This window comes from Scyliorhinus torazame, chromosome 17, assembly GCF_047496885.1.
Source record: "Scyliorhinus torazame isolate Kashiwa2021f chromosome 17, sScyTor2.1, whole genome shotgun sequence".
Classification (NCBI taxonomy): domain Eukaryota; kingdom Metazoa; phylum Chordata; class Chondrichthyes; order Carcharhiniformes; family Scyliorhinidae; genus Scyliorhinus; species Scyliorhinus torazame.
In genome coordinates, this window is record NC_092723.1 from 111,896,353 (window position 1) to 111,921,150 (window position 24,798).

General features: G+C 45.5%; 1 protein-coding gene across 2 annotated transcripts in view; it reads right to left on the bottom strand.

Moving 5' to 3' along the window:
- LOC140394069 (uncharacterized) overlaps window positions 1–24,798 on the bottom strand; it is a 405,190-nt gene that overhangs the window by 194,514 nt on the left and 185,878 nt on the right. For both annotated transcript variants that reach the window (XM_072480880.1, XM_072480881.1), the window contains exons 36-40: window positions 15,705–15,917; window positions 10,456–10,626; window positions 10,141–10,278; window positions 4,177–4,226; window positions 1,132–1,252 (exon numbers count right to left, since the gene is read on the bottom strand). In XM_072480880.1, coding sequence (XP_072336981.1) covers window positions 1,132–1,252; window positions 4,177–4,226; window positions 10,141–10,278; window positions 10,456–10,626; window positions 15,705–15,917 — 693 coding nt within the window. The remainder of the gene's footprint in view (window positions 1–1,131; window positions 1,253–4,176; window positions 4,227–10,140; window positions 10,279–10,455; window positions 10,627–15,704; window positions 15,918–24,798) is intronic.

A 24,798-nucleotide genomic window follows, 5' to 3' on the forward strand; every position in this document is an offset into this window, starting at 1 on the left:
TATCCTGTTGTATTCTCTGACAATCTTTATCACTATCCGCAACTCCTGCAATCTTCGTATCATCCGCAAATTTGCTAATCAGACCCGCTATGTTTTCTTCCAAGTCATTTATATACATTACAAAGAGCAGAGGTCCCAGTACTGATCCCTGCGGAACACCATTTGTTACTGACCTCCATTCGGAAAAACAGCCTTCCACTGCTACCCTCTGTCTTCTATGGCCAAGCCAGTTCTGAATTCATACAGCTAATTCACCCCTGACCCCATGTGATTTAATATTTTGCACCAGCCTGCCATGAGGGACCTTATCAAATGCTTTACTGTGTCCATGTAGACAACATCCACAGCCCTTCTCTCGTTAATCATTTTTGTCACAACCTCAAAAGACTCAATTAAATTAGTGAGACATGACCTCCCTCATACAAAACCATGCTGTCTGTTACTAATAAGACCATTCACTTCCAAATGGGCATAGCTCCCATTTCTGAGAATCTTTTCCTTTTTTTAAATTTAGAGTACCCAATTCATTTTTTCCAATTAAGGGGCAATTTAGCGTGGCCAATCCACCGAGCTCGCATATTTTTGGGTTGTGGGGACGAAACCCACGCAAACCCAGGGAGAATGTGCAAACCCCACACCGACAGTGACCCAGAGCCGGTATCGAACCTGGGACTTCGGCGCCATGAGGCCGCAGTGTTAACCCACTGCGCCACCGTGTTGCCCTTGAGAATCTTTTCCAACAATTTCACTATCCCTGGCCTATAATTACCCAGGTTATCCTTGCAACCCTTCTTAAATAATTTCCTTCATTTCAAAGTAAACAGAAATTTGCAAATGCATACTGTCCTATTCATCTTTGTTTTTTGATTCAGTTCATCTCCCCAGTTATAAAAAAAGAGTAGTCATATGGCCCATTTAGTCTGCCTCGTCATTCAATACAAACATGGTTGATCTCCTCCTTTAACTTCATTTTCCTGTCCTCTCCCCATATCTATCAAGCACATGATCTCATGCCCATGTGCCATCCTCATCTTGACAATTAATTTTTATACTTAACTCAATCAATGAGAGTTAATGGACAATGAATGAGAACACAATTAGGCCTTCTTTCAATAGGATGAATGACCTCACCTGACTTTCATCAAACACAGCTCCTTTACCCTTCATTGCTTGAACAAGCAGAAGAAATGAATCGAAATTCAGGTCCTTTACTGCACCACAACTGAAGCCTTGAAGAACAGAGGTTGAGAATCTGAAACAAATAACAGAATCATTAAGGCATTTCTAAATAACACACTTCTTCAAACAATGCACTTCACAATGCCAGCACCCTTTTTTCCATCACAATCATCCATTGACAGATACACTTTATTACCCTTTACCCACCAGAATTGTTAGTACCACTTACTCTGATTTAAATCTGCTATATTATGTGGAATTACATAGAACAAACACCACAGAAACAGCCTTTTTAGCCTAAGTTGTCTGTATTGTTATCTATACCCCCACAGAATCACAGAATTGTTAGAGCACAGGAGGAGATCACTTGGCCAATTGTATCTGCACCATCACTCCAAATCAACATTATGGCTAAGTGCCATTCTTTTCCCCACATCCTTGAACATTGTTTCTATTCAAATAATCATCTACTATAGTGTGAATGTTACAAGAGAGCATAAATGTCACCAAGTTTCAGGCAATGACCATCTCCAACAAAAGAGTATCTAATTATCGCATCTCAACATACAATGGGGGGGAAGGGGGGTTTCTAAAAGAGCAGTTTGAAAGCTATGATCCTGTGACGAATGACCTCTTGGCTCCCCAAAGCCTACCATCTACAAGGCACAAGTCAGGAGTGTGATGGAAAACGCTCCACTTGTCTGGTGCAGCCACACAATACACAAGAGGCTTGACACCCTCCAGGACAAAGCAGCCTGCTTGATTGGCATCCCATCCACAAACACACTCCCTCCAACACCAACATACAGTAGCAAGAGTGTGTACCATCTACAAGATGCACTGTAGAACTCACCAAAGCTCCTTAGACAGCACCTTCAGAACCCATGACCACTACCATCCAAAAGGACAAGGGCAGCAGACACCTGGAATACCACCATTTGGAAGTTTTCTTCCAAGCCATCCACCATTCTGATTTGGAAATATATCGCCATTTCATCACTCTCACTGGGTCAAAATCCTGGAACTCCCTCCCTAACAGGACCATGGGTGTACTTACACCACATGGACTGCAACGGTTCAAGAAGGCACCTCACTATCACCTTCTCAAGGGCAAATAGATGGATAATAAAGGCTGGCCTAGTCACATCCCAAAAATGAATTTAAAATATCTCCTTCATTCCATCTAACTAATTTCAGCCTTGCAATCTCTCCATCTCTATTCCATGTTTTCTCATGTAGTTGTCTTGCTTCATTTTGAAACAGAAAATAGGAGTAGACCACTTGGCCCTTGGAGCTTGCTCTGACATTCATTATGATCATGGTTGATCATTCAATTCAATAGCCTATTCCCATCTTTCCCCCCATATCTTTTGATCCATTTCACCCCAAGAGTTATATCTAACTCTGGATCTTACTGGTATATAATTCCCTGTTTTATCTCGACATCTCTTTTTAAATAGTGATGTTACATCAGCTATTCTCCAATCTGTAGGAAATGTTCCAGAGTCGATCGAATCTTGGAACATGACTGCCAATGTATTCACTATTTCTCGGGTCACTTCCTTAAGTACTCTGGAATGTACAGCATCAGGTCCTGGGATTTATTGGCCTTTAATCCGATCAATTTCCCCAACAACATTTCCCTACCAATATTGATTTCTTTCAGTTCTTCCCTCTCACAAAACCCTGTGTTCCCCAACATTACTGGCACGTTATTTGTGTCCTCATTTGTGACGACAGAGCCAAATTATGTATTTAATTAGTCAGCCATTGCTTTGTTCCCATTATATAAACCCCTGCTCCTGACTGTAAGGTACCTAAATTTGTCTTTACCAATCTTTTTCTCTTCACATGACTATAGAAGCTTCTCTCACACTCTATTTTTCCTTTCCTAATTAATCCCTTGATCCTCCTTTGCTGAATTTTAAACTGCTCCCAATCCTCAGGTCTGCTGTTTTTTGTGGCCAATTTGAATGTCTCTTCCATGGATCTAATACTATCTCAAATTTCTCTTGTTAGCCATTACATAAGAAATACCTTCTCCATTTTACTTTTAAAAAAAAAAAATATTTTTATTCTCCTCTTTTTTCACATTTTCTCCCAAATTTACACCCAACAATAAACAATAATCAGTAACAAATGTAATGTCAATCCCCATAACAAGAACAACGATCCCATCCTCCCAAACATTAGCCCGCATGTTAACATAAACAAAAAGGAATCAGGAATCACCCATAGTCACCATTAACACATACAGTCCCTCTCCCCCAACCCTCCCAGCACCCCCACCCCCCCTAATGTTCGATGTGATCCAATTCTCAAAAGTGCACAATGAATAACGCCCATGAATTGTAGAACGCCTCCATCCTTCCCCTCAGTTCACCCCATTTTACCTTTGCACCAGACACGAATAAACACACAGGAATAAACAATTGTTGCAGTTATGGATTTCTGCATAGACCCTGTCCAATCCATTCACAATTCTAAAGACCTCCATCAGCTCACCTCTAAAACATCTCAATTCTAAGAAAGAAAGCACCAGCTGCTCAATCTTTCCAATAGATTTATCTCTCAGTTCTAACATCATCCTTGTTAATCTTTTTTGTACTTTTTCCAGCACTTCCATGTCCTTTCAAGAGTTTGGAGATCAGTACTGTGTACAATGTTCTTATGTGTGACCTGACCAGGGTCCGAAACATTTCACGTAAAGTCTGATGAAAAGATCCGCAGTTTCATTCATTTTCCCTCATAACTGTAAACTTTAACACTGTTATCACTTTAGTGAATCTCTTCTTTACCCCCACCATGTCCTTAATATTTATATTAAAGATAAATACCCAAAATGATCATGATGTTCGAATGACAACCTAACTAATACTTTGTGTAGGTTGAGCATTGCCTCTTTGTTTCTGTACTCCATTCTCCTTTTATGTAACTTATAATTCCATGATGTTGACAGATATATAATCTATAAACATACATGTAGATATTACTCACATGTCATAATTGTTATGATTTTTCACAATGTTTCCAAAAAACATAGCAGCCTGAGGGTTAAAGCATATGAAATGTTAAAACATTAATTTGTTGACTGCATATGAACTTTAGAATGTAGCATGCAAACATATCACTAAGATCTCTTAGGAGATATCTTGGAAAGAAATGGCATTCAAGCAAATTAATTCTTTAGGCCGAATTTTCCCGTATAATGGCAAAGTCTCATTTCTGGCATGAAAGCTGGTGCAATTCCCACTGGCTTAGCCAGCACGAAACTGATTGCAATTTTCCACACTCAATGCAATAAATGAGCCGCGACATGAAACATGTCGAGCGGGAGTCCTCGGGTATCAGGCTCGCCCGACCTGGGACTCACCTGTGCACTGCTAACAAAGGTGAGCTGCATTTATATTTTATTAATTTTTAAAATTACTTTCTAAGAGTTATACAGGCAGAGCTCAGAGTGTGGACAGGGGCAAACCCCTAATCCAGCTACTTGCCTGCTCCAAAAACCAATTCAAATTGAATCCAATTCATGGTCCTGTTATGCGCCAGGGTTTAGAGAACCCTAAAGTATATCATGGGGTTCACCTGACCCACAACTTTTATTAGATTGTGGTTATGGGGAGCACATGGCCCTACTCTGCAGGTGTGATGCAACAGAAATCTACAGTATTTTAAAATTAAAACAATGTTTATTTATGAAACCAGTTAACACTTTATAAACTCACAGTAAACATCACTATCAATACCAATAAATCCCACAAAGAATACAGTACTCTCGAATTAACTCTTAATCTGTCCTTGCAACATCCATAAGACAAAAAGAACCCCTTTTATAGAAAGACATCAGGTTTATCTTCACTACTGAAAACAGTTACCACTTCGAAATCACCAAATGAACATTCATAAGCTTGCAGAGATTCATACACATCTTGCTGTGACTGCAGCTTCTCCAAATCTAAAACAAAAACAAACACACCCTGTAGCTGCGAGCCCAAAGTGAAAGTAAAAGCAGTCAGACAGCCCAGCTGAAGAGATCTGGTCCCTGGTGCCCACCAGGCACCGTCTCTGAAATTCAAGACATACACAGTGTCCCTGACTTGAATCCTCTGTTCTGCTTCCATTGGCTACAGTACTTTTACAGGATATCTGGTTTTCTCTACAACTTCCCGCCAATATAAGGAAACATCAGGCTAAGGCCTCTCAGCGGTTCTGGCCATGCTACCCCAGTCGTTATATACGGTGTGAGCCGATAGCTAAACAGGAACCTTGCCAATTTTGCCTCCATGGACCTCGTGGCTTCTTTCTTTACCCCATCTTAAAGGTCTGGACCGCCCGCTCAGAATGGCCGTTTGAAGGTGGGTGGTATGGGGCGGTCCGAATGTGTTTTACACCATTCATCTGCACGAGGAGCAAGAATTCCTTCCTGATAAAAGGGGTACTGTTATCAGTAACAAACACCTCCGGGATACCATGGACACTAAACGATTGGCATAGCTTCTCAATGGTAGCCAGTGAACTAGTGGATGGAATTCGGTAAACGTCCAACCATTTTGAGTCAACGGGTAGCAGGAACCCTCAGAAAGTTTCGGTAAAGTCGGTATGTAACAGCACCCAGGGCTGGCCTGGCCACTCCCAGGGGTGAAGAGACGCTGCAGGTGGCATCTTTTGATACTGTGCACTGCTGTACCAACTTCTCGATGTCATTATCAAGTCATGGCCACCACACATAAACTCTGGCGAGTATCTTCATTTTGGACACTCCGGGTGTCCATTGTGTAGGTCTACAATATGGCTTTTCTGCCTTGGCTCGGGGCCAGAACATGGGCTCCCCATAGGAGAATGCCGTCTCCATGTTAAGCTCCTGTTGTTTCGTTGTGAAAACCCGCAGCTGCTCAGGCAGTTTTCTGTGAAGTCCCCCGTGCAGGGCGATGTAGTGCAACTTCACCAAGGTCGGGTTTTTTTGTGTCCACTCATGAAATTGTGAGGCTGTGACTGGCAAGATGTCCATAAAATGTAGCGCCAACACGACTTTGTCTGCTACTGGCGGGGACAGGAGGGGCGTTTCGGCAATGGGAGTTGGCTCAGGACATCCGCATGCCCGATTTGCGTGTCTGGACGATACCCAAAACCAAACTCGTATGCCGCCAATACATACTTATGTGCTGCCAATAGTGCCCGTTGCTGTATCCTGGCCGACGCTATTGGTGTGAGTGCCTAGTCTTCCTTCAGCAGGCCGCGCAATGGTTTGTGGTCTGTTATGACTGCCATGTGCCACCCATAAATGTACTGGTGGAAATTTTGACTGCGAAGATTGATCGATCAGGGCTTGATCACCCTGATCGATCCCAACCAATCAAGGGCTGCCACCTTGATAACAGGGCAGGCCCCAGTCGGCCATGGCCATTAGTGTCCGATGCACGTAGGCCTTCACAAATATTGTCAGTTTCTACCTGGAGCCCTATGTCCCGGGATGGCCTTTTAACCGCCTTTTTCCTGGGTTAGTTTCTGCAAAGTCAGGTCTGCAGCTGACTTTGGTCAGAAAATCTGCACGCTTCAGCCTGTCTGTGTCTGTCTTTGGCCATTTCTCCCAGTGATCTTTGTGGGCGGCAATTTTTTTTTTCTTGTTTGTTTCCTTTTTAAAATTTTTTAATAGATTTAGAATACCCAATTCATTTTTTCCAATTAAGGAGCAATTTAGCGTGGCCAATCCACCTACCTTGCACATCTTTTGGTTGTGGTGGCAAAACCCACACAAACACAGGGAGAATGTGCAAACTCCATACGGACAGTGACCCAGAGCAGAGATCGAACATGGGACCTCAACGCCGTGAGGCAGCAGTGCTACCCAATGCACCACTGTGCTGCCCGATGTAAAGATATATAGTAAGGACCCAGCTATTTCTCCCCTTGCCTCCCACAGTAACCTGGGATAGATCCCATCCGGCCCCAGGGACTTGTCTACCTTAATGCAATTTAGGATACTCAACACTTCCTCCTTTGATATATTGACATTCTCAAGAGCGTTCACATACCTATCCTTGACCTCAGCATTTGTCATGTCCTTTTTCCTGGTGAATACCGATACAAAGTGTACATTAAGGATTTCACCCACTTCCTGTGGTTCCATGCATAACTCCGCTCCATTGTCCTTGAGTGGGCCTACTCTTTCTCTTGCCACCTCTTGCTTCTAATATATGCATAAAAAGGTCTTCGGATTCTCCTTGACCATGTTTGCTGAAAACATTTCATGGCCCCCTTTAGCCCTCCTAATTCCACATTTCAGTTCCTTTTTAAAAGCTGGTTGTAGCGGTTTCCTGTTCCTCCTGCGATCGGGTACGCTGCGGTCGATCACACCGTGACTCTCTCGAAACCTGCTCGCGACCCACCCACAAGTGGCGACCCTGAGTTTGAAAATGACTGCTCCAAGGGCTCCCAAGGGTGGCAGTTCGCTTGGAGGACACCTGATTTCCGGAGCTAACATGAGGAACACTTGGATAATTTAGGGGAAGTCCTCTGCCGTTTCTCTGAGACAGGCGTCTGCCAAAAGAAGGGAAGTGTGTATTTTAGGTGAAAGAGTTAATGTACCGGCTCAACAACGATAGCTTACACCTGATGGAGAAGAAGGTTTGAGCTATCAAGCTGGCCCCATACCTGAGAATACAATCGAACTACAGTCATTCCTCAGACTCAATCTATAACAGTAATTTCATTCCGAATTTGGCAACTGTCGTGTTGGGAGCTCTGCTACATAGACGAACCAACACGGTTGCAGATGGTACAACTCAGTTTTATTACTAACAATAACAACATCTGTAAACTGGTTACTGTGGTTCATTCATTACCCTCTAACCTGTGGACCCAGCCCTAACACTATCTTGGAGCAGCACTCAGCACATGGTGAATGTCTGAGTGGCTTGCTGTGAGCTCTGTGCCCTGAGCTGTCTCCTGCTGGAATGAGCGGGAAGTGTCGTGTTCCCCGTTTTATAGTGTGTATGCTCTTGCCTGTGATGTTGTGTGTGTATTGATTGGTCCGTTGATCTGTCCATCAGTGTGTATGTATGCTTGCACCATGATGTTTATCTGAATATCATGACAGCAACCACATTGGCACCGCCATATGCACTCCTCTAAAAACATCAGGAATGGGCAAGGGAGGCAGCACAAGAGGCATTTGCCAAGGTAAAGCGACAGCTGTCATCCTCCAGGCTGCTAATGCATTACGACCCTTCCAGACCACTCTTGATCATGTGTGCTGCCTGCCCATATGGCATCAGGGCAGGTGGGACAGATGTTGGGATGGAGAGGCCAGTAGCCTGTGCATCGAGGACTTTAGCCGATGCAGAGCGTAGATACGCTTGGATGGAAAAGAATGTGTAAACTCCACATGGACAGTGGCCCTGGGCCGGGATCGAACCTGGGACCTTGATGCTGCGAGGCAGCAGTGCTAACCACTGTGCCACCGTGCTGCCGAAAAGAGCTCTTTTTACCCGATACTGGGTGAGATTTTGATGAAAAGGCATAGCTTAAGGTTGGAGGAGTAGTTTTCCCTGGGAATGTCTGCTGGTTATCAAACCCGGCAGAAAACAGTGAGAGACTGTTTTAATGTTTTATTGAGTCTTGTAGCTCAAAAATAGAGGCCTACACTTTTTTTATTCATTAACAGGCTGTGGGCCAGCATTTATTGCCTATACCTAGTTGCCCTTGAGAAGGTGATGGTGAGCTGCCTTCTTGAACTGCTGCACTTCTAGGATTTTGATCCAGCGACTGTGAAGGAATGGTGATATATTTCCAGTCAGGATAATGAGGTGGCTTGCAGGGGAACCTCCAGGTGGTGGTATTCCTATGCGTCTGTTGCTTTTGCCCTTCGAGGTGGCAGCGGTTGTGGGCTTGGAAGTTGCTGTTTAAGGAACCTTGGTGAGTTCTTGCACTGCATCCTTCAGATGGTGCACACTGCTATTATTGTGCAGCGGTGGTGGAGGGTGAAGTGGATAAACACTTCTGAATACAAAATATTTAGATTCTGCCTTTGTACTGAACTTTGCTCTTCAGTTCAAGTCAGTTCAAAACAGCCTTGTGCCCCACTGCTGCGGCATAGGTTTGTCTATTCAAAATAACATTGTTTCTGCTAAATGGAGTTAATCTCATCCATATTTTTCAAGAGGATTTGTTTTCAGAATTTAGAAAGTGGGAATAGTATTCACTATTCTGATATAGGCATTGCTACCATCTATTTTAGTTCAATTTAAAAAGTAATAATGCTTTGCTCTTAATTATGTTTCACTCTTCCTGCAATGTACATGTGTGTGCTTAGGTTCTGCTCTTCCTGCATTAAGTGGCCCTGTGGTGCCACGCATTCACCAATGACAGCTCCCATGACACTGCTTTTGGGGAGGCAGTGGTGTAGTGGTATTGTCATTAGACTAGAGACACAGGGTAATGCCCTCGGGACCAGGGTTCAAATCCCACGTTTGCAGATGGTGAAATTTGAATTCAATACAAATCTGGAATTAAAAGTCTAATGATGACCATAAAACCATTGTGATAAAACCCATCTAGCTCATTAATCTCCTTCAGGGGAGGAAATCTGCTGTCCTTTTCTGATCTGGCCTGCATGACTCCAGGTCCACAGCAATGTGGCTGACTCTTAAAATGCCCTCTGAAATAGCCTAGCGAGCCTCAGTTCAAGGACAATTAGGAATGGGCAATAAATGCTGGCCAACCAGCGACACCCCAGCCCATGAAATATTTGTTTTTAATCCTTTTTTTGTTACCAATGTACACTTGGTCACTCATTATTTGGTTTTCCTGTTCACTACTTCTCTGTGACGATGGCTGAAATGTAACTTACAATATGAGGAACTTTCTGAATCATTCAATTGAACATAGAAAATATATATTACAGTTCAACATTTTTTTTCAAAGCATCATTTCACATTTTAAAAAAATATCATAGTTTACCTGGCTGGGGTCCCATTGTTTGTTATTGATGCCGCTGAGGTCCACGTTTGAAGTTAACATCACAGGCGGGACCCATTTGGCTAGAACAGATGGAATGTTCTTTACTGTTGTTAATGGATCAGCTACATTCTTCAATATCTGAGTTGGAATGAAACAGAATAGAATTTAAACTAGAACATACAGCAGTCAGCAACACTAGAAGATGAAAACAGTCTTGACACAAAAGCACCAACATTGAAAAATTATCGGCAGAAGTCAGAAAATTAGATTTTAGATGAATTTTATACCACTATTTACGTATTCCATGTAATTCACCTGCAGAACAAAAATGAATTGTATAGGTTGTGGCGCTGCTCCAATATTCTCAACAAATGTTGGATTTGTGATTACAGCAATGAAAACCCCAGGATCGATGCGTTGGAATGTATTGCTTGGAATACCAGATACCAAGCTTCCCAGCTTTAGCAAATTCTGTGTATTATTGACCTAAATTTTGAAAAAAACAAGGAAAAGTCAATTCAAAACTGACCAACCACCATAACACGAAGAAACTCTTTCAATTTAAAGGAACACTAGGACAATATGTAATTAAAAGACTATTCTGATTGTATGTGAGGTGTTGGGTCCAAAATAAAAAGTATCTACGGCATTAGCAATAAAATAGTCCTTATTTTAAAGTAGAATCAGCTCAGAAAGATGCTGTTAGTCTCCAAGTCACATTCTATCTCAATAAATAAATATCATAAGAAAGAGATTCCAAAGAACTTCTGCAAATATGATAAAGGGCTTCTCTCCTAATGTAACAAGATAATGATAAACATTGAGGAAAAACAATCCTGGATCTCCAAGCATATATGCAAAACAGTGACTAAAATTCATGCCATAGTCAAAGTCGCATTTTCAAATTACAAATTAATCTGCAGTTGGATGTTTTTGCAGATGAATGTAAGAGAGGTCACTGAGGGGCAACCATTTCTAACACTGTCACGGGCCGCCAATCAATTTAATTTTTAAAAATTATTTTTATTCAGGACATTTTCCATTTTACAATATAGAGAACATTCATTCAACTCCATACAATTTTCATAATAAACAACCAACCCTCCATCCCACCCCATGTCTCCACTTTGTTTTGTCCTCCTATCTATCACCCTCCCCCCTTTATTTGCTGGTGACTACCTATTCTTGAAGGAGAAAAACAACCTCCACCTCAAACTCCTACGATCCCTCATGGCGTACTTAATTTTCTCCAGATGCTGAAACGCCGACTGATGTCCCACCCATGCCCTCGCATTAGGCAGCGCTTGAGCCCATCACCCTAGTAGAATCCTCCTCCGGGCTATAAATGAGGTAACGGCCAATACATCAGCCTTTCACCCCTGCTGCACTCCTGGCTCATCTGAAACTCCAAATATCACCACCCACAGGTCCGGTGCCACCTTTACTCCCAAAATCTCTGACACTATCTCAGAAAAATACTCCTAGAACCTCCCCAGTTTTGGACAGGACCAGAATATGTGCGTGTGGTTCACAAGCCCACTTGAACACCGCTCGCATCTATCATCCAGCTCCAGCAAAAACCCACTCATGCGTGTTTTGGTCATCTGCGCTCTATGCACTATCTTAAACTGGATCAGGCTCAGTCGCTCACACACGAGGAGGTAGAATTTACCTTATGTAGCCTCAATCCACACACCCCCCCCCTCCCCTCAAATGCACCACCCAACTCTTCCTCCCACTTCCTCTTTATCTCCTCCAGCGAGGTCCTCTCCCTCTCTATCAACTGCCCATAGATGGCCGATGTATTGGCTTTTGCCTCCCTGATAAAAGGAGACGGATCTTGTTGCGCTGGCAGACTCGGAGCAGCCAAGGGTGGGGTTATGGGTGAGCGACCTGGTGCAGGGTTCCTGAATTTGGAGAAGGTCAAGTTCGCCTTGCGGGGGGTGAAGGAGGGGTTCACCGGAGCTGGAAGCTGTCCATCGATTTCTTCAAGGCAAGGTTGGAGGTGCGGGGGAGGGGGGGGGGGGTGAAATTAAGAGGGCAGTTGCGGGTTTGGTATCGGCGGTATATTGAGGGCCTGTATTCTTTGGTCCTTTGGATTCTTTGATCTTCAGTTATTTTTATGTGCATATGCAAAATGCCTGTAATAAAAGTATTTTTTTTTAAACTGTCCATAAACATCCAAAATCTTCCCCTCCCCTATCTCAGCCTCAGACACTACCTTGTCCATCAATGAGGGGGGCGACAACTAAGGAAACATAGCCAGCTTCTTCCACGCAAAGTTCCTCATCTGTAAATACCTGAACACATTTCCCCCCCTTTTCCAGCAGTTCCTCCAGCCTCACAAATCCACCCTCCACGAACAAATCCCCAAACCTCTCAACCCTCTTCCATTCCCAGATCTTGTACATCGAGTCCAATCCCGCCGGGATGAATCTATGGTTCTTGCATATTATCACTCATAACAACATCAATCCTACCTTAAAATGTTAATAATAATAATAATAACCTTTTATTGTCACAAGTAGGCTTACATTAACACTGCAATGAAGTTACTGTGAAAAGCCCCTAGTCGCCACATTCCGGCGTCTGTTCGGCACACAGAGGGAGAATTCAGAATTCTCAGCTGGTGTGGGAATTGAACCCGCACTGCCTCGTTCTGCATCACAAACCAGAATGTTTAGCCCGCTGAGCTAAACCAGCCCTGTGACTAAGCTGGTTCCAAACTCTTAATGAGGCTATCACCACTAGACTCGTACAGTACCTCGCAGGCAAGAACGGAAAAGGAGCCATCACCTATGACCTCAAACACAACCTGTACAGGCAGATTCCCCCATCTCCCCCACCCTCCCCACCCAAACCGACCCTTCCTCCACGATCCATTTACCCCCCCCCAACCCCACCCCCTGCCCCCTTCCCTATTCCACATCCCACCACCCCAAACCGCCTACCAACCACCCTACCCTCCCCCATCGCTCCCACCAACCACCCTTCCCCTAGCCCGAACAAAGAACACCCAACCACCCCAGGCTCGTTAGCCCAGTAAACAAAGAAAACAATCCCCTACCCCAATAATCAGCCAAGGCTTTCTCCCCATTCCACTTCCATCAACCAACATTCTGCTAGCAGGGTGACCCCTCTCCCAAGGAAGAAACGCAAGTTCTATTTTCAAAAACTCCACACATAGCCCCCCATCCAAACCTGACTTTAAACTTGTGTATTGTACCAATCTGTCCTCCACCCACTCCCCCATTGCCCCACATTCCCAACTGTCCCCAACCTTTAAACCATCAATAACCCTTACCCAAAAGCATGGTAACAGATATTACAGAACTATACAAAACAGGAAAATCCAATGAAAACAACACTAAACACACTTCCAAAACGTAATCATGCAGATGAACCCACCCAAAATTCAAATATCCACTAATCCATGTTCCTTAATAAAGTAGTTTGCCTTCTCTAGCTTGTCGAAATAATGGTCTCTGCCCCCATGCGTGACCCACAGGGGAGACGGGTACAACATTCCAAACTTCACCTTGCTCCTAAAAAGAGCAAACTTGGCCTTATTAAACCCTCCCCTCCGTTATGCCAGTTCCGCTCCCAAGTCTTGGCAGATTCTAACGGTGTGGCCACCCAACTGCACTAGCGCATTTCCTTCGCCTACCTCAGGATCTTTTCTTTATCTATGTACCTGTGGAGCCAGACTATGATCACCCATGGCACCCCCTCACCCCCCCCCCCCCCACCCCCTGACTCTGAGCTTCCCCTCAGCGACCAATGGGCCAGGTCCACTTCAGGAGAGCGGGCAAAGACTCCATCCCCCAGCAGCTGCCTGAACATCTGTGTCACATAATCCATGGCCTGCGTTCCTTCTATGCCCATGGGCAGCCCAACGATCCTCAAATTTTGTCACCTGGAACAGTTCTCCAGGTCATTGATCTTGGCCTTCCTCATTTTTTTGTCCCTCCGTCATCATCATCACCTCTGCCTCCAAGGATGAAATCTGAACCTTATGATCTGTGGCAGTATCCTCCACCTTCTGGATTGACAAATTCTGTGCCTCCAACTGCTGTACCACCCCTTCAGTGCTGCCCGAATTGGTTCAGTCGCTTTTGCTAGATTGTCTGTGACCACCTGCCTTTGCTTTCTAAATTCTGTCGAAAGGAACTCCGCCAACTTCTCAATCATTCACTGCGTGGGCAACAGCGCTCTAGGTCCCTCCACCAGGTTATTCTCTCCTGCATCATGCATGTCCTCTGAATCCAAAGAGTACCCTTTACTCGCCACACTCATCATTTGGTACCTTTTAAACATTCCACACTGGAGGAGTGCTATACGATGGAGATATTCGGAAATTGGGTCCAGACCCCAATGTAACAGGCAAAGTAGGGGAGAAAGAATGCTGTCCTGAACAGTTATAGAGCAGAAGGGTTTGGCAATCGAGCGAGAGAGGTCATGAAAGTTGCCAGCAAGGCAGGCTTTGGAAAAGGATTTGGATATCCCCAGCAGAAGAAAGATTGCTTCCTAGATGTAAATATTGCCTTTGTCTGCCTGCGAAAATGTCATGAGAGCCCCATGTTCTGTTATAGTGCTGTTTAATGGGAACTAGTGTGTGTCAAGGTTAAGAAACGACATGTAATTTGTTATTGTTAGGGTCGAAGTTTAAAAATTGTTTTCTTTAGTTTTAATACAGTTTGTTTATAAAATACCATGTCCTATTCCTTATATTATCACTCCTGGAGCAAATCGATCTTTCCACACTGTCTTAAAATCTTAAAAGTTACAGTTCTGATGCGGTCTCTCATCCCACTGTTGAGAGCTGACTAGGCATCCGTAACAGGAGAAATCCTAATTCTTCCATTATATCACTTTTTCACCTGCACAGCACCCGGAAAATGGGCAGAAAGGGCCAAACATCACGTCCTCAGGCAGGAGTTATCTTATTTGCAACATCTCACTTTGTGACCGCCACCAAAAGTCCCCTTTAATTTTAGACTTCCATACAGAACAGGTACATAGAATAGAAGGGAAATTAAAATAGCCCAGATGTTAGGACAGAAGAAAGCTGACTTCAAGGCTTCTGAACAATTTATATGCTCCCAGTTAGCCCCGAAAACTTTCAAACTCAGAGAATGCACATCTGCAATCTTAAAATATGTGCTACTGTTTGAAGAAAGAATTGCTTATAGAATTGCTTATAGAAGACAATGTGATTACATTAAAAATACACCTATTTATAACTGCTGCCTGCACTCCATCCTGATATGGAAACAAATGGTGCAATTTTAACTTTTGCTGATAATGTAAAACAGGTAATAATGATTAGCCACCCATAAAAACCCTACCCAATTATCTTTTTCACTGAAGTTGATGCAAAGGAAGATTAGGCAAGATAGTGTTTTCACACCACCAACCCAAGTTAAAACGATACACAAGGAGTTATATCAAAGTGCATTAACTATATAGTAGACTGTGTACAATAAATAGTTGTGTTATCTTCATTAAATGTATTCAACTCTATATCAAGTAATACATTAGTTTCCAATTTATTCAGCCCTTACCTGGAAGCCATTTTTGAGTAACTTGGCTACAATTGCTTTTGCCTGCCCAAGATTCCACTCTTTGACTTCACCCAGGCTTGGCAGAGCTTCCTGTAGAATGTTCCCATCAATACTGCTAATCTGTGACAATGACAGTCCGACAGCTGTTCGTCCCAATCTATTCAGAAGGTTGACTGAGAAGTTGCCAAATCTGCTCACTAAGATTATTGAGAGCTGCAAGAAAAAAGGATGACATTAATACTTATAACCTGGAAAAATATGTTTTCGAATGAGCTGGCAGTACTTATTTATATTTGTGAATCTTCCATGACACTGCTCTTGATAAGTCAGACAGTATAATGTTTTAGAAGGACGTGAAAATATTACAATGTAAAGTATAATGTTTGCAACTTTGAGGTTAGAATTGTTCAGATAAGTTATAGTTCAAGTTACAGATCAGACTGCTGTCCTGGTTTCATTGGCTGATCAACTATTACTTTTGAATCAGGGTGAAAAAGGTATTTTTGTTGAAAAAAATTGATTGATCGGGTAATTTGAATTAAGCAAATATAAATTAAGAAAAATGAAGGGTTAGCTCAGTTTACGTGATGGCTAGATCATGGTGCGGAATGATGCCAACGGCTCAGGTTCAATCCCATATCGGCTATGGTAGTTCATGAAGGTCTGTCTCTCTGCCTCGACCTATGCTTAATATAAGTGGTGCTCCTCAAGTAATTTGTCTCTCATTCTAACAAAGAGAGATATGGGACTGGATTCTCTGTTCTTGCTGACATCAACGGAGGATCTATAGTGTTTCAATATACGGAAAAATCAGCGCCACACCTACACCGATTCCGCTACCAGTGAGGGGCTAGCACCGGCGCTGCATGAAACACCCGCGGAACGCGCGAGAATCACTGCGTCCGTGCTGGACATGCACAGGGCTGACAAGCTGCAGCCGCACGTATGCCTATATCTCCTACACACACGCACCAATCGGTCCGGAAAAGAGGGCATCGGCTGTGCTGGACAGATGGACCCGTCCATCCCGACCCCTGAGCCCACCTCCTGACCACCCCCCACTACTCCCCCCAGCCGTGGCAGAAGCCCCCTGGCCAGAGGCATGGCTCTCGGTGGAGTACGGCGATGCTGGACTCTGTCTGCATGCCCACTCTCTCTCCTCGCAGCATCCACGCCAGGCTCACAACCGCTGAGACCACACGTGGCCCACGACATCGGGAACTCAGCCCATCGGAGGCAGAGCATTGAGGGTGGGCCCGATAATGATATTCAAAGTGGGTTGCGACTGCGTGCGGCACGCGTCTCGATTATGCCAATTTGGAGGGGGCGAGCGTCGCGACCCAGCGTCAAACCGTGCCTGCCGCGATTTTGGCGTCGGGAGCCATTCTCCGCCAAATTGCCATACCCGATTTTGGTGTCGGGCAACAGAGAATTCCCCCCCATGGTCACTGGTGGACAATGGCAAATCACCTAGGAGCAAGTTTCAGTCTTAGAGAGACGTTACTGAAAAAAGAATCAATCTTCAGTTTCGGAAGTGGGGACTCCAAATCAGCAGCTCATTTTGCATCACCACTTAATTTAATGAAAGAGAAAATCAAGCGGAGTGTAAAATGGGTTACCAATATATTATTGGACATTTTACAGAAAGGCCAAAGAGCGTTTTCACCTCCATGGCTTTTAGGATTGTTTTACAGAGACATATGCTTATATTTATCGAACAAATTAACACAGAAACCACTATGTTACATATGCAGACCCTTCAATCCTCTGCATGAATCAGCCTGTTGACTCTCTGAAAATAGATTCATTTCCGGTGTCCCCTCCATTCTCTCTGGAGATAGTTTTAGAGCTCCATTGTACATTGGCTATTAGAAATGAAATGTGATTTTTCTTTTTACATGTCAAGGATTGGTAACTATAATAAAGGCTGGGAAATTGGTAGGCCCTGCTCAGGCTCGGACAGCCTGTAAAAAGAGGGTGGGATTTTCTGACTCCGCCCACCACCGGAATCATTCGGTCCTGACAAAAGTCAATGGACTTCACATCCCTATGACGGGGCTGGAATATCCTAGATACAGTTTTCATCATACAACTGGGGAATTAGGAACATGCCAAGAAAATTCTTGATTATTGTTTCTGAATATACAATCATATAGTTATTTCCAAAAGCTGTTACTTTCACCAATGACCTAATAGATGGCCACTTGGTCAGATTAATGGGTTGGTGGCCAGCATGCCATCCTACAGTGTCAGTGCAATCAATTCTTTAAAAAAAGCTTTGAGGGGGGACCATGTGATGTGGACACGGGAATGGCAGCCTCGTCACAGGTTCTGTTGTCACTCTTTTTATAATACCTCTTTTAACCTGTTTGCAAGGCATATACTTGCCTAATCCGTGAGTCAATACTAGTAGTATGTCTCTAGAGGATTTTTGGATAAATGTTGGAATTCAAAGAAATCCGGTGATGAAAGGGAGCAGTCGGATGCAACAAGGGTGGAGTCAACTTTTCAATATGGTGACTTGATCCTCAAGGGGTCTCTTGACCCCGGCACTTTCCAAGATGTAGAAAATTATGAATGAGAACATTATCAGAGTAATAGATGAAGACTTAATGTCCGGGTCATGGGTGTGCCATGAGTGGGGGTGGGGGTGGGGGGGCCTTTGGCCGGAATTGAACCAGAGACTCTGGAGCTGTGAGGTAGCAGTGCTAACCACTGCACAATTGTGCCGCCCACTTGGTGAAGTCCAGACACAGCTCAAGGCAGCTGGAATGAATTAGGCCCTGCATTATCCTGCGACCCTGAGAGTGATACCAGACAACTCCTTTCGTCTTTCGATATTCCAACTAGTGCCTTAGCCTCCATTAAGTCCATAGAAGGTGAGGCCTTGAACTGAGAGTACGTGGCTTGCTCGTTGAAATTCAAAATTCTCTCGTCATATTGGCTTGTCTGATTTTATGTTGTCATATTTCCTGTGTATTGAGAGGTGTTAACATTTGAGCACTGTCATGAAAGTCTCATTCTTATCATTAAGAACCTCAGGGATCGACTTCCGGTGGCGGCTATGGAGGAGTAAGTCGCACATTTGGTGGCTCCCGCTCTGGTCGCACTTTTGGACCATTCCCCCGGACTTTTTTCCGGTTTTAAACGGCAAATTCGAAGGCTGAGGCAATTGGGCACTGTTTCCATGCATCGGTGTATGGAGAAAAGGACCAGAAGTGCACGAAAGGGCAGAAACAAGAAGTCAGTAACAAGCTTTGTTGAAGCTGCAACAGGAGACAGTATGACTGAGGGCCGGACCCCTGGGGTGGCAGCGCAGCGCCCAACGGACCCGGTGATGCAGGCCATTCAGGATGGCTTTGCCAGGCAAAAGCGGGAATGCTTGGACCCGATGAAAGAATCAATTGATTGGCTAGAGTGCAGACTTGACGCCCAGGACTGGGCAATTCAGAAGGTGGAGAAGGTGCTGCTTGAACAAGAGGAGCATCAAACAGCAGTGGAGCTGGAGGTGGGGATGCTGCGTGAACAGCAGAAAATGCTCCTGAAGAAGGTGGAGGACCTTGAGAACCGGTCCCGCCGGCAGAATTGTCAGGCTCCCGGAGGGAGCTGAGGGAGCAGATGCAGGGGCATATGTGGCGGGTATGTTTGAAAAGCTGTTGGGGGAGGGGGCATTCCCCTGACCATTGGAGGTGGACCAGGCGCTTGTTAGGAAGCCGCAGACAGGGTACCCTCCGAGGGAAATGGTGGTGAGATTCCACAGGTTCCTGGACAAGGAATGCATTCTTCGGTGGGCCAAGCACACGCGGAGTTGCAAGTGGGATAACAGCATCCTGCGGGTGTACCAGGACCTGAGCATGGAGGTGGCGAGGAAGAGGGCAGGCTTTAACCAAGTCAAGGCTATTTTCTTTAAGAAGCAAGTGAAGTTCGGTCTACTGTATCCGTCGCGTCTTTGGGTCACGCACAAGGACCAACATCACTATTTTGAGTCGCCCGATGAGGCACTGGACTTTGCGAAAAGAAAAGGACTGGTGGGGGTCTGAGAACTTTCAGACTTAGTGACAACGTGTTGGCCACTATTGGGCCCTTTTTTTTTTCTGTTCCTCTGGGGGGGTTTTATTTTTATTTTCTCCCCCTTGGTTTTTGGTGGGTTTTGTTTTTCTGTTGTTAAATTGGCTATGCCTTCTCGTATTGTATTGTGTCTGTTTTTTTTGGAGCTCTGCTTAGGGGAAAGAAAGGGGGGAGGATGGAAAAGTCAATTTTTCGTTTTTCGGTTCTTTTTCTCGGTAGATGTTGGCAATGTCCCTTTTGTGTTTTATCTTGTGTGTTTTTATTGATATTCACTTTTGTGGGATGGAGACGTTTCGATAAGTGGTGCTTTTGCTTTTGTGTTTTTGTGTTTTCTAGCTGCTGGGTGATTGTTGGATGAGGGAATTTGTTTACATGGGCAGGGGGAGGGGAGCGAGGGAACAATAAGTGGGAGACTTTGTGGCACCGGGGGCCACCAAACTAGCTGGGTGAGCTACCTCACGGAAGCACAGTGGGGGTGTAGATATGCTTAGTTCATTAGGTGGGTTGGGTCTTGGAGTAGTGTTGCAAGGGTGGGGGGGGATGGGGTCTGCTGATATGGGAGGGACTTCGATGGAAGATCACTGAGGGTGTCGGGGGTGGGGGCCACCGTGAGGCGGGCTGGAGGAGGCACGGCGCATGGGGTGGTGGCGGGCCCACAAAAGGGGATGGCTGACCGGTGGGTGGGGGGGGCACTTTGCCCCCCCCCCCCAACTGAGCTGGTCACCTGGAATGTCCGGGGGCTAAATGGGCCGGTAAAGAGGGCATGTGTGTTTGCACACCTGAGGGGACTGAAAGCGGACGTGGTAATGCTGCAGGAGACACATCTTAAAGTAGTGGATCAGGTCAGGTTGCGGAAAGGCTGGATTAGTCATGTCTTCCACTCGGGGCTGTATTCAAAGATAAGAGGGGCTGCGATTCTGATTAACAAGCGGGTGGCATTTGAGATGGGAAGGATAGTCTCGGATGTGGGAGGTCAGTATATCATGATTAGTGGCAAGCTGCAGGGGATGAAGGTAGTGATGGTCAATGTATATGTGCCATATTGGAATGATGGGGATTTTATAAAGAGATGCTAGGGAAGATTCCAGACCTGGATTCGCACAGGCTGATTATGGGAGGGCATTTTAATACAGTTATTGATCCAGGCCTGGACCGGTCATGCTCAAAAACGGGCATGGTGCCAGCAATGGCAAAGGAGCTGAAAGGGTTCATGGAGCAGATGGGGAGGGTGGATCCATGGAGATTTAGGCAGCCGAGGGCCAAGGAATTTTATTTTTACTCCCACAAGGTGTATTCTCGGATTGATTTCTTTGTTGTGGGTAGGGCCCTATTGGCGGGGGTGGTGGACACGGGGTATTCGGCGATTACGATCTCAGACTATGCTCCGCACTGGGTGGACCTGCAGGTTAGTATGGCTAGCAAGCAGCGCCCGCAATGGAGGCTGGATGTAGGGCTATTGGCGGACGAAGCGGTGTGCGAGAGGCTGAGGAAGTGCACGGTGAACTACCTGCAGGTAAACGATACTGGGGAGGTCTCAGCAGCGGTGGTCTGGGAAGCGTTGAAGGCAGTGGTGAGAGGAGAGCTGATGTTGATCCGGGCTCACAGGGACAGGACGGATAGGGCAAAAATGGACCGACTGGTAAAAGAGATTCGCCGAGTGGATAGGGAGGTATGCAGAGGCTCCAGAGGCAGGGCTTTTAAGGGAACGCAGAAGGCTACAGGCAGAATTTGGTTTGTTAACCACCGGGAGGGCAGTGGAACAGCTCAGAAAGATGAAAGGGGCGATTTATGAGCACGGGGAGAAGGCCAGCAGGATGCTTGCACAGCAGCTCAGAAAGAGGGAGGCAGCTAGAGAAATAGGGAAAGTTATTGACATGGACGGGAACTTAGTTGGGGACTCGGTGGGGGTGAGCAAGGCCTCTCGGGACTTTTATAGCAGGCTGTACAGGTCGGAACCCCCTGCTGGGCTGGAGGGGATGAGACACTTTTTGGACGGGTTGACTTTCCCGAAGGTGGATGGGGAGCTGGAAGAAGGGCTGGGGGCCCCGATTGGGCTGGAGGTGATAGTGGAGGGGCTGAAGGCCATGCAGTCGGGCAAGGCCACGGGACCGGACGGGTACCCAGCCGAGTTCTACAAAAAGTTCTCTGGAATATTGGGGCCGGTGCTGAAGAAGGTCTTTAACAAGGCCAAGGAAAGAGGGGCTCTGCCCCAGAAGATGTCACAGGCCATGATCTCGCTCATTCTGAAAAGGGACAAGGGACAAGGACCCGGAGATGTGTGGATCTTACAGGCCGATTTCCTTGCTGAACGTAGATGCCAAACTTCTGGCCAAAACTCTGTCCTCCAGGATTCAGGACTGTGTACCGGGCGTTATAGTGGAGGATGAGACTGGGTTCGTTAAGGGCAGGCAGCTGGTGGCCAATGTAAGAAGACTGCTAAACGTGATCATGATGCCCCGGAAGGTAAGGCAGTTGAGGTAGTGGCCGCGATGGACGCAGAAAAAGCCTTTGACCGGGTTGAGTGGGATTATTTATGGGTGCTGGAGCAGTTTGGGTTTGGAAGGGGCTTTGTTGACTGGGTTAGGTTGCTGTACCGGGCTCCGGTGGCTAGTGTATGGACAAACAGGACGACTTCGGACTATTTCAGGCTGCACCAGGGGACGGGACTGGGATGCCCCCTCTCCCCACTGCTGTTTGCGCTGGCGATAGAGCCTCTGGCAAATGCTCTGAGGACCTGAAGGGGCTGGAAGGGGTTGGTCCGGAGGGGTGTGGAGCACAGAGTCTCGCTGTATGCGGATGGCTTACTGCTGTATGTTTCAGACCCAATGGAGGGGATGGAAGAAATTATGGGAATTTTAGGGGAATTCGGCCGGTTTTTGGGGTATAAACTCAATATGGGGAAGAACGAGATGAGCAGATTCTTTGGAGTGGAGGCTAGGTGTGCGAAGTGTGCGGGGGGGGGGGCAGCGAACCATGTCCATATGTTTTGGGTATGTCCAAGACTGAGGGGGTTTTGGCAGGGGTTTGCCGACGCCATGTCTACGGTATTAAACACGAGGGTGGCAATGAGTCCAGAGGTGGCGATTTCTGGGGTGTCGCAGGATCCGGGAATCCAGGAGGAGAAAGAGGCGGGTGTTCTGGCCTTTGCTTCCCAGGTAGCCCGAAGGTGCATATTACGAGCTTGGAGGGACTCAAAGCCCCTGAAATCGGAGACCTGGATTTCAGACATGGCTGGTTTCCTCTGCCTGGAGAAAATGAAGTCCACCATGAGAGGGTCTCTGTTAGGGTTCGCCTGGAGGTGGCAACCATTTATCGACTTCCTTGCAGAGAACTATTCGTCAGCAGAAGAGGGAGGGGGTTAGGTTAGCATAGGTTCGGGGTATAAGCAATGGTGGGACCTGTGGGAGAGGGAGGAGGAATTTGCACTATGTTTATATTTTGCTTGTTATGTACATTGTTGATTTTGTTGTTGTTACAATGCCAAAGAAATACCTCAATAAAATGTTTATTTTTTAAAAAAAAGAACCTCAGGGACTTCTATTCATCATAGCTGTACCGTGTGCTAATTATCCATCGTCTTTTCTTTTTATCCGTATCTGTATTTATGACAGAACTTATTTTTGCCATTGCCGGGTGGGGTCAAAATACAGGAGGGGCATTTGGCTCCCATTCCCTTGTTCGCTTTTTACTTCTCCTCTCTGTTGGGAGTATGCCTCTTGATAGTAATGACCCATGTTGGAGAATGTGCCCTTCGAACTAATGTGGTTGTGATTCTTTTGCATTTTGTTGTTTTGGGATTTGTATGATGTTACAGACAGGTGTATTGGTACAGCCAGGACTTTTATATGAGAAAAGAACATTATAGTGGCATTATGGTGACTCTGGTGTAACTGGAGATGAGGGAGGTGCGTTTTGCCACACAACTGAATAGGCTGTGAAAATCTTATCCTATTTTTTTTCTGGTGGTCTGTGCAATAGCTGTAACCAACTTTAAACTATGTGTGCAGGGAATTCATCACCGATTGAAAGAAAAAAGATCCTCTCTTTTCTTAAGAAAGCGAAAGCAGATATAGTTTTGTTACAAGAGACTAATTGGCGAGTCAGGCCGAGGAGAACAACGGCAGAGATCCGAATACCTTTCCGGGGTACCAAACACGGAAGGACAGAAGCCAGGTAAGGGTTCTGCAAACCTGTGATTGGGCGACTCCTTAAGCTCTCTTTATGAACCAAATGTGTCCAGAGTGAACCAAGGCTAAAAGCTCTGTTTTAGAGTTGAAATGGCAGCCGAGAATCTGCTATCGGAGTCTGATGATGATTCTGACGCAGAATTCAGGAGAAAATGGTTGAGTGACACAAAAAATCCAACGCTAAAACACAAAAGGTATTTTGCTAGCTCCCATAAAGTCAGAGCGATATAAAATTGGGATAAAACTGGGATATGGAGCAGCACAGTAGCACAGTGGCTAGCACTGTGGCTTCACAGCTCCAGGGTCCCAGGTTCGATTCCCGGTTGGGTCAAAGTCTGTGCGGAGTCTGCACGTTCGCCCCGTGGGTTTCCTCCGGGTGCTCCGATTTCCTCCCACAAGTCCCGAAAGACGTGCTGTTAGGTAATTTGGACATTCTGAATTCTCCCTCTCTGTACCCGAACAAATGCCGGAATGTGGCGACTAGGGGCTTTTCACAGTAACTTCATTGAAACGTAAGCCTACTTGTGACAATAAAGATTATTATTATTATTATGGACGCAATTGCTGGGGAATGGGACAGGAGTGTCACTCAAGCCCAATATGGTCAACATATAGTCCATAAACCTGCTGACCCAGATAGAATCGACCGGTGGTCCAAAGAATTGCCTGATCCAAATCCTAATCCATGGCAACATGGGAGGGGCTCGAGAGACTTAGACAGGTTTACAATCTCCACCCACTAGATGGAGTTCAAGTTTTGGCCGTAATAACCTTTAAACGAGGGGGTGACCAACTTTTTAGAGAAGCAAAAGAGCATTCAGGGAGGGGGGGGGCAGCAA